Source organism: Chenopodium album, chromosome 13, assembly GCF_948465745.1.
Source record: "Chenopodium album chromosome 13, dcCheAlbu1.1, whole genome shotgun sequence".
NCBI classification, from domain to species: domain Eukaryota; kingdom Viridiplantae; phylum Streptophyta; class Magnoliopsida; order Caryophyllales; family Amaranthaceae; genus Chenopodium; species Chenopodium album.
Window position 1 is genome coordinate 49,409,528 of NC_137846.1, and position 10,820 is coordinate 49,420,347.

A 10,820-nucleotide genomic window follows, 5' to 3' on the forward strand; every position below is an offset into this window, starting at 1 on the left:
AATAAAAAAGGGTACTTCTGTCTATTACTTTGTTTGTTAACCATACTTAATCATATTAACTCTAATAACATCATTAATGTTATAAGTAGGATTAATTTTATAAGTAAGGTCATTTTATGAAATAAAAAAAGGAGGTCACCATTTCAGTGTTACAGAAATTAGGGGTCGCTATTGAGAATTTCCCTTATTATTATTATTATTATTATTATTATTATTATTATTATTATTATTATTATTATTATTATTATTATTATTATATCTCAAAAATATATAAAGTTATACAACCTATAGAAAATTAGTGGGAAGTCGAGATACAATCTAGGCCCCCACTCCTATAGTTATAGAAAATTATTATTATTATTATTATTATTATTATTATTATTATTATTATTATTATTATTATTATTATTATTATTATTATTATTATTATTATTATTATTATTATTAGCTAGTTCATTCTATTAAATTTAAATTAGTAGCCTTTTGGTTTGTAGGTGAGTTGTTAACATATATATATATAGCTAGTTCATTCTATTAAATTTAAATTAGTAGCCTTACGTTATTTTTTTACTAATTCAGAGCTCAATTCGGGTCTCTAAGGACTAAAATGACCCCTAAAATCTTATACAAAGATTTTTCGACATGTAAACCGATGAAAAATTTGAATCGGGCTGCAATTTACAATTTATATGAACTTTTGGGCTGCAATTTGCAATTTTTTTTAAATGGCTACAATTTGCAAAATAAAAATTTTGAATGGCTGTAATTTGCAAATTTTTCTATTATTGAAGATAATTTATGGTTGTGCCAATGGTTTAATAGAGGAAAAACTTTTGTATAACCCAATTTACACTAATATTAGTGTACATCGAGCAATATAAGGGTAACTTTTAGCTAATATAGGGTAACTTTTTGCCTTTGTTTGTTAACTTTAAAAATATTACAATTTTTATATAAATAGACAACAAGTAAAGTTTTATAAAGGTAATACAATTACATTCAATCACTAATAATTGAATTTTAGTCATTTAAAATGTGATTCTTTACTAATAAAGTGTAGATAATTTTTATTTGTATTGGGTTACTTTTATGCATATTGGGGTAACTTTTATTTATTTCATGGATAACTTTTGATCACTTTAGGCTATCTTTATAATGAATGTATAATAATTATTGTACACCCGATTTTTTTAAAAGTTTGTGTTAATAGAGATATTAATAAAATACTTTGAAAGTGTAAAAAAAAAAAAAAAAAAAAGAAAAGAAAAGGAAAGAAAAAAATTGGAAGATCAAAATGGGTATGGTAAGGGTTCTCACTAATGATTTCATTTTATGCTTCGTAATAGATAAAAGATATAGAGATTTTTTTTTTTGGAAGGCAGATATAGATAGATTAGATTAAGCATAGATATGGTAAATTCCTCTTTAATATTGAGATGAAATTTTTTTCACGTTAATTTAACGGGGCGTTTGGTTGGAAGGATAGAAATAAAACTATAAGAGGGATAAAAGGGAGGATAAAGATAAGGAATTGATAGGTGGGACAAGGATAAGTAATTTTTATCCCGTTGTTTGATAAGTATAAGAAACAAATTATGGATAAATAGTAAAATTATAAAAATACCCTTACTAACTTCAACCCTTTCTTCTCACTTTTTCAATTTCATTAAGGGTAATTTGGACTTTTTCAACCCCATTGCTTATCCCTTCCTCCTATACCACCCTTTAGTTATAGAAAGATTTTTTTTTTTTTTTTTTTTTTTTTTAATCCCACCCCTCATTCTAATCCCCATCCCTCTAAACAAACACTACTTTTCTTCTATCCCTATTTTTTTTTATCCTTATCCCACCCCTTTTATCCCCTAAACAAACACCCTCTAAATAGATTAAATTGACATTAGATGATTAGTTTTGGACAAGATCACAAGAGCCAAGTTGTGGTAAGGAAAAAGATCTTAAACTAGTTTAGATGTATAATGCTTATAGGAACTAATGTAGAAAGTTTTATAGATCTCTAATAAAGGATAAAAGAATGGAGAGATGGTTAGTCCTTCTATCTCCTTCAAGTGATGAGGGTCCAATTCTCATCCCCTCTTGTGATATACAAGAAACAACCACTTTGTTTAAATACAAAGTTAATTCTTGCAATTCTCACACAAATTAAGAACTTGTGCATACTTTGCCACAAACACTTGCAAACATAAGGGGCAACTTTTAGAGAGCCAAAATTTCCAAGACCACCCCAACTAATTTGGACTAGCCCCATAAATATGGGAACCTTCATACCAAAGTCCAAATATATGATCCAATTAATTAAATTGGACCCACTTCAATTATTCACACTTCCCTCCAATCAAATTTTCTAATTTTTACTCTCACTTCCCACACACTTCGAGGTTCCTACTTACATCATCATCATCATCGCAATTCCTAAATACCGTAAGAACCCTAATTTCAAAATTAAAATCTTTCAACCGCTCCATCACTAAAAATTCAAATTACCCACCACCCCTTTTCAACTTCTCTTCACTACAGTTGGATTTAATTTCTATTTTTTTGATTCAAAATCATTTCAGTTCTTCCGATTTTTTTTTTTTATTTTTTTTTAACCCTTCTACTAATCCCTGTTTTCTCTCTCTTCACCCCTATTTTAATTTTCTCTAAATTTGGAAATTCGGAGTTTTTAAGGTATGCCCATGTTTTTCCTTTTCAATTAAAGGTTGAATTTACCCTTTTTTGAGCCATTTTGCATGGGGCGTTTTGGCCATTGTTGGAGGAAAGAATTGCGTTTTAAAATATTGGCTAGTGTAAATTTACTTTTGCTGTTTATAGTGTAGGAATGAATAAGATTAATGTGGGTATTATGTGATTTGTTACGCTTATGACATTGGTTTAGTTTGATATGCATCTTGGTGTGATTGATGAAACATTTAGTTTTGTATAGTTGTTGTATCTAGCTTGTTATTGCGGTTAGTTTTCTGGGTTTTGTTTGTGGGGTTGAACATGGAGACCCCGGTTTCGGATGGGGTTGTTCCAAAAAGGTCATTGAGGAGGAAAGTTAATACCAAAAATTATGATGAGAAGTTGATGGATGATCTTATAGAGGAGCATTTAGGTGGCCCTTTAAAGAAAAGGAATAGAACTAGGGATGACTTGGAGAAAGAAACTGAAACTGAGGCTATGATGGCTATATCGCTCGGTTTCCCCATCGATGCGTTGCTCGATGAGGAGATTAGGGCGGGTGTGGTGGGGGACCTAGGTGGGAAAGAACAGAATGACTACATTGTTGTAAGGAACCATATTCTTGCAAGGTGGAGAGGCAATGTTCGAGTTTGGCTGTCTAAGGGGCAGGTTAGGGAAACTGTTAGTAGTGAGTGTGAGCATTTGATCTCCTCTGCTTATGATTTTCTTTTGTACAATGGGTACATTAATTTCGGTGTATCACCGGCTTTTACTTCTCAGATTCCAGAGGAGGCATCTGAGGGGTCAGTTATTATTATTGGGGCAGGACTTGCTGGTCTTGCTGCAGCAAGGCAGTTGTTGTCGTTTGGCTTTAAGGTCATTGTCCTTGAAGGAAGAAACCGTCCTGGGGGTAGAGTCTATACTCAGAAGATGGGTAAAAAGGGTGAGTCTGCTGCAGTTGAGTTAGGTGGAAGTGTTATAACCGGGATTCATGCTAATCCTTTGGGGGTTTTGGCTAGACAATTATCAATACCGTTGCATAAAGTGAGAGATAAATGTCCTTTGTACAAGCCAGATGGAACGCCAGTTGATCATAAGATAGATTCCAGTGTTGAATTTATTTTTAATCGTTTGTTGGATAAAGTAACTGAGCTGAGAAAAATCATGGGTGGATTTGCTAATGATATTTCTCTGGGTTCTGTGTTGGATACTCTTCAAGATCTTTATTCGGTGGTCAAAAGTAAAGATGAAATTCAACTCCTTGATTGGCACTATGCGAATTTGGAATATGCTAATGCCGGATGTTTATCAGAGCTCTCAGCCTCATATTGGGATCAGGATGATCCCTATGAGATGGGGGGTGATCATTGTTTCCTTGCCGGTGGTAACTGGAGACTGATCAAGTCCTTGTGTGAAGGAGTTCCTATATTGTACGGGAAGACTGTTAACACTATTAGATATGGAAATAACGGTGCTGAGGTGATAGCTGGGGATCAAGTCTTTCAAGCAGATGTTGTCTTGTGTACTGTGCCTCTTGGGGTGCTGAAGCGAAAGGCAATCACATTTGAGCCTGAGTTGCCCCAAAATAAGCTAGCGGCTATTAATCGATTGGGTTTTGGGTTGCTGAATAAAGTTGCAATGGTTTTTCCTCATGTATTTTGGGGAGAAGAACTTGACACATTTGGTTCTCTTAGAAATCATACCCATGAACGAGGAGAGTATTTTCTATTCTATGGTTACCATACTGTTTCTGGTGGTGCGGTACTTGTAGCCTTAGTTGCAGGAGAAGCTGCCAAGGACTTTGAACATACTGACCCATCCACTTTGTTGCATCGAGTTTTGAATCTGCTCAGAGGTATGTTTGCAGTTTCAATTACTATGTGCAGTATAAAAAGCTAACCTGAAGGTACCCTAGTTTTTAGTACTTCCCACATAATGACAAAACATCCTTTTCATGTTTGGGTGTGTGTGCGTGCATTTGACAATGACCGTCCATGGTTTTTCTATTCCAGATCGTAAGATTTTGCTGGAGGTTGTCCTTGATTTTTATTGAAATCATAATTTTTTTTTACCATCGTCCATTTGTTTGAATAATAACTATGAAATGTTAGGTTATTAATATGATTCTATCTTATTGCGATATTTCTATCTGAATATAATATGATCCGACTTGTCTGGAAGTTAAAGGGTGTTATGTTCACTGGCCTACCGTTAATGATGTATTGATGATGAAGAATCTAAAAGATATTTTTATATCTATAATTGTAGACATCAAGATTGTAATGCTAGTGGTATGAATACATAACCTCCTTTCATTGGATTATTGCCACCAGCTCCCATTTCTTTCTGAAAGAATCAATTGTATGATCCAAATTCCTTCTGGTACTAAACATATATAATCTGCTCAAGATCATTTTCTCCGTAGCTCTGTAGTAGGATTGTGCTCCTTATAAAATTATTAGTGGGTCATTGAAGATCATATATGATTGTACTATGGGTGCATCACGTATGACAGTTCACAGATTTGTGTATTAGCTGCTGGTATCATTGAGATTTCACCCTTTTGGATGTCAATTCTCTCAAAATTCCTGACCATAACTATTTATCTAATCATTAATTGTGTGATGCAGAATCCATAATCCCTTGTTTCCAAAATTTCAAACTGCCCATTTATTCTAGGAAATTATTTACTATGAAATAGTGCATGTATATCAGTTGCAAATATATAAAAGGGTATTTAGAAACAGTATTTACTATTATTGCAATGGCAAGGCTGCTTGCATTTGGCCCCCCTTCCTTTGGTACCCCAGATTAGCCAGATCGATTTTTAGGCATTGTAGAAGAGTTGCTAATTGATGTCGATGTAACCTTTTTGCGAGAATTTTAATGTCTGATTAACTGATGAAAGACTTTAGATGGCAGTAAATTCTTAGCCAATAAAACATGGGATTTACAGCTGAGATTTTGAAAATAGGGGTGACTTGGTGCAAATTGACACATATAAGAGGGGATTCGGACGTATTTTCCTATTGTATATCCCTGTTACATCACAATTTCCATTCTCATTAACAGGCTTCTGATTCATATTGGTCTTGTTTGTTTTACTTTTGTGGGTGGCTTAATAGGTATATACAATCCAAAAGGTGTTCAAGTGCCTGATCCTATTCAGACAGTTTGCACAAGGTGGGGCACTGATCCTCTTTCCTATGGCTCATATTCTCACGTCCGAGTAGGTTCAACTGGTATCGACTATGATATCTTATCGGAAAGTGTTGAAAACCGATTGTTCTTTGCTGGCGAAGCAACAAGTAGGAAGTACCCGGCCACTATGCATGGTGCATTTTTGAGTGGCCTAAGAGAAGCTGGCCGTATTTATCGAGGCACTAGGAGTTTACAGTTGCATGGAAGGAAAAATGGGCAAAAAAGTGTTGGACCCAGCTTTGATACCCTTCTTGATCTTTTTAGGAGGCCTGACTTAGAGGTTGGAAGGTTCTTGTTTATTCTCGATCCGTTGACAGAAATTGGGAGCTCCCTCGGGCTTTTGAGAGTTGCTTTTGAGGACTTCAGCAGTGAACTCTGTGATAATTGTAGTTGTTTAGTTGACCAGGGGACAAAATGTGCAAAACATAGTAGCCTTCCTTTGCAGCTTTACGCAGTAGTATCTCGTGAACAAGTAGAACAGCTGCAACAAGTAAATGGAGGAGATCGAGATAGGTTGTTGTATTTTTTCAACAATCTTGGGCTAAAGCTCATGGGACCGAGTGCTTTGGGTGCTCTAGGTAACACTGTGATCACTGCCATTCAAAATGCACGAAGAGGTAGAGGCAGGTACCGTTTTGGAAGTGGACCTCCTCAAGGAGTCATATAATTGCTGCTGGTCAGCATTGTCTGGTTGTGTTAGTGTTTGTAGATTACAAACTCAAGCTTAGAAGGTTGCTGTTTCCTCTTGTTTCCAGCTAGTGGTAGATGTTGCAATGATGAAGTCGTGAAGCAGTCAATGTAATTTTTTTGTTTGGTGCTGTTTCCGACTGGTAAGAGCAACTAAAGCGAGGATGTATTTGTCAGGGAATAGGTTGTAGTCTGCTGTGGTAGCAACTAGCAAATGGGAGTGAGGAAATTGGGTGGTAGATGACTAGTTGCTGCTGCTATAACACCTTCTGACTTCACAATTACAGTTATGCTGGTATTCTTGGGCCCTTGCTCACTAAATGTAAATTTTGTGTACACTAAAATTTTTGATGCTTTGAAAATGCAACACTTCTGACCTTGTGATATACCAGTAGCAAGAAAAAAAAACATTTTGTTCATGTTCTTTGCTAGTGAAAGTAGGAATGGTTGATAAATTAATGTGGCATTGTGGCATCAAATAGCAACGCACAATCTTGGCACACCATTTGAGAAAGTGATTAGAAAAGGTAAATAGACGGATTAAAGCTAAAAAATTAAAAATTTAAACATTAACCTAACAATAGTTTATTATTGATGGTAAAATTAAATCAAATAATTTATCATGTTTACCTAGCTAGTTTATAATATATATCTTCCTTGAAATGCATGTTAAAATGACGTGTTATAAGTAAATAAAAACAAAGAGAGTATGATCTAATATAAATATAGATGAAAAGAAGCCCATTTCTTATACTAATTCCGATTTTTATTATTTGCAATTTTAGAATATTTTATATCTCACAAATAATACCCCGAAGTTGCAATAAATAAAAATCAGAGGTAGTATTACTTACTTATTAGGCATTAATGGACACATATATTGTGGTAGAAAGGAAGGAAAATACTAATAATGGTAGAATTTACTTGTATTATTTGAAAAAACCAAACTTTTTTTTTAAAAAAAAAGGTGAAAAAACTAACCTGTAACTATATCATATTAAGGTTTTGTTTGGCAATAGCGTTTATGATAGTGAGTAGCGTTTTGACCAAGTTAAAACACTAGTGGGTAAATAATAATTAAAAAATTTAAATCGATTGAGGGAGACATGGAGTAATACAAATATACAATTAGGCCTTGTTTAGTTCAACTTATTTTTACTTATTTCAGAATAAATAAGTTCAGATCAGAAAAAAATAATTTCATATCAAATCAGATCAGAAAAAATAAATTCAGATCAGAACATCGTTTTATTTGCGGTTTTTTATCGCTAAATATCTTTGATTTCGTAATAAAAAAAAAATTGTGAAAATTAATGAAATACACATTATTGTGAATCTAACAAGATCCCACTTGATATATTTTTACCTTATAAATTATCGTACACTTAAGGTCAAATTTTATTCAAATTAGACAGATTAGACCAAACCAGATCAAATCAGATCAGATCATATTAGACCAGATCAGATTTGATCAGCAAAAATAAGGTGAACCAAACAAGGTTTTACTGTTACATACAAAAAATGTTAAGCATGCATGCCATATTAGTCATATTACTTATACTTAATATATAAGGATTTGTGATTCAAAAAAAAAAAAAAAAAAAAAAAAAGGATTTGTGATAATGGCACAAGTAAAGTCGGATGCATGAAATATTATAATTTAAACTATAGGTTTTTTTTTTTTTTTTTTTTTTTTTTTTTTTTGAGGGAATAATTTAAACTATAAGTAATAACACTAATAAGAAAATTCTGTAGAATTTCAGCTCTTAAAAATAACAGAAAATGGACTAAAATAGTTTAGTACAGAAAATGGACTAAAATAGTTTTAGAATAAATTTTAAAATAAAATCCAACCATGTAGATAAATTCTACGATTATTACATGGATAAAGTTTGATTTTGATTCCTCAATAATCTCCAATTCAAACTTCAATATTGAGAATGTAATCCAGGCAAGTACGACAGTCGCAATCGTCGAATCGGCACATATCGCAACCAAAGCATACACATGATGGGCAACCCTCGCATGTTGGTCTTGCAGGACATCCCCTTACTAGATTTTTAGCTCCCCTTCTTTCATCATCCTCACACCTTAAGCTACACATTACAAAAAATCGTTCTCATATTAGTTCGTATCCATGTTACATGGATTACACTTCAAACAATCGATCATATAATATAAGTAAGACATAGCCCTGGATGGTAATTAGCTGGTAGCAGATTAATATAGCTAATTGTATTAGCTGGTTTAACTAGCGAATTATATTAGTTAGTTTGATTAAGTGGTTGTAAATAGCTGATTGCATAAATGTGTAATAAATAATTGTTTATTGTTACAGAACGTATCTTTGATAGCGCTGTATTTTATCCAAAGACATAAAAATGTAACATGTGCAGATATGCATGTATCGTGATATGTTGTACGTAAATATAATTTCGATTTAAGAAGGTAGGAAGTATACAAGTGACGAGACATGAAGATAGACTTACAATTTGTAAGGAAAGTCAGAGCAAGTCCAAGTAGCACTGTTTTTGGTAGCTTGGTGGTAGGCCTTACACTGGTCTTTGTTTCGACACATAAAGAGTCGGCGCTTGCCGCAAGCAGTGCATTTCATGAACTCATCACGGTGGACAGTTCGACTTCGAGCAGGCTTAACTGGATCACTGCGGTCTTTAATTGATCCTTTGTAATACTTGAGCAGTTTTGTATCCCTTAGAGGCTTAGATACTCTTTCTTTACATCTACAAAAACCCATATATGTCCCCTCCAATTGCTCGCTCCAGTAAACCCTGCATGCTTCTCGAATTCACTTGGACTTATTTTTTCTGTGCACCAAGTAACGTAGGGCATCACTTGTTAGATTTTACACTGCAGAGCATGATGTAAAAACATTTTCTAATATCATGGGTTAAACAGTCCGTCTACATACGTCAACACTTGAGAGTAGAGGGGAAGACCATGTGATGTAAAAGTACTTCCTCCGTTCTTTTTTACTTGATCTATTTTGACTTTAACACTATTCATCATCTCTTCTTTGACCGTCTTTTGTGAATAATATGTAAGAAAAAACATATTCATGTTGGATCTTTTTGAATTCGTCTTAATATGTACTATCATAATATATAACTTCTATAATTTTTATTTATGAAGAATTAAAGTTATTAATAGTTAAAGTTTTGCATTGACAAGCGTGATAAAAGAAACAAGTCAAGTACAAAAAGATGGAGGAAGTACATTATTCACGGGGATAATAAATTTACTACTCCCTCCATGTTTTAATAATTGTTATAGTTTGACCGGCATATATGTTTAGGCAATTTAATTGACTCAAATAAAATATTATAAAAGAAAGATAGTGGAGTTAATAGTTTATTAAAAAGTAATGAATGTGAGAGTAAAAATATTACTAGTATAAAAAAAGTATTAGTGGGTTTAGATGGGGACCATAAGAGGAGAAAGATGTAATATTTAAATGTAGTTTAAAGACTATCTCCAATGGTGAGACTCAAGTTTGAGTATTGAAATATAAAATGAGTTATTTTTTACCTCCAATGGTGATACTATACCCACTTCTCAATTTATTAATTCATGTGAAGTCTAATTTTCCAATGATAAGACCCTCTAAAGTATACAAATATCACTTTCAATTTATGGCCCACTAAATCCATTTCTTTTTTCTAATCTGAGGAGTTGTTTTCTAATTTGTATTTATTTTTAAAAAGAAAAAGGTAAAACTTAAATAAATAACAAAATATATTAGAATATTGACAAGAGACCCACATTTTTTATCAAAAGAAACTCGAAGTTGAGTATCTAAATTTAACAACTCCAAGAAAGTTGTTAAGTTTATATATCAATTTATTGGTATACATTGCAAAAATACTCTTTCTCTCTTAAAAATACTCACTTGAGTCTCACCATTGGAGATGGTCTTAGTGTAACACATATTAATACCCGACCGAATTTGATAAGTGTAACCATTATTAAAACATGAGGGGAGTAATTAAGTTCAAATAGTTTCAAACAACTATACAATGAACTTGTTGTAAAAAAACTATACAATGAACTTATAAATACATGCATACAGATTAATTACAAGGGATTCTGTTCAATTAAAGAGAATTATTGGTGTCTACAATTAATGTCACACGTAACTCTAAGATAATTTCAGAAATAATTGTTGGCTTTTATAGTATGAGTAGTAATTTTTTTTTTTTAATAGTTTTTTTATTTTTTATTTTTTTACTTAT

The 10,820-nt window shown here is 32.8% G+C and overlaps 1 protein-coding gene and 1 pseudogene across 1 annotated transcript; one reads left to right on the plus strand and one right to left on the minus strand.

Annotated features, from left to right (window-relative positions):
* The first annotated feature begins 2,404 nt into the window (after positions 1–2,404).
* LOC145576798 (lysine-specific histone demethylase 1 homolog 2-like) lies at positions 2,405–6,989 on the plus strand. The gene is made up of 2 exons (XM_081634505.1): positions 2,405–4,537; positions 5,808–6,989. The coding sequence occupies exons 1-2, from the start codon at positions 3,004–3,006 to the stop codon at positions 6,548–6,550; spliced, it is 2,277 nt and encodes a 758-aa protein (XP_081490631.1). The 5' UTR covers positions 2,405–3,003; the 3' UTR covers positions 6,551–6,989.
* Positions 6,990–8,491: 1,502 nt separating this feature from the next.
* Positions 8,492–9,325, minus strand: LOC145575644 (protein ULTRAPETALA 1 pseudogene; annotated as a pseudogene).
* Between the last annotated feature and the right edge of the window lie 1,495 nt (positions 9,326–10,820).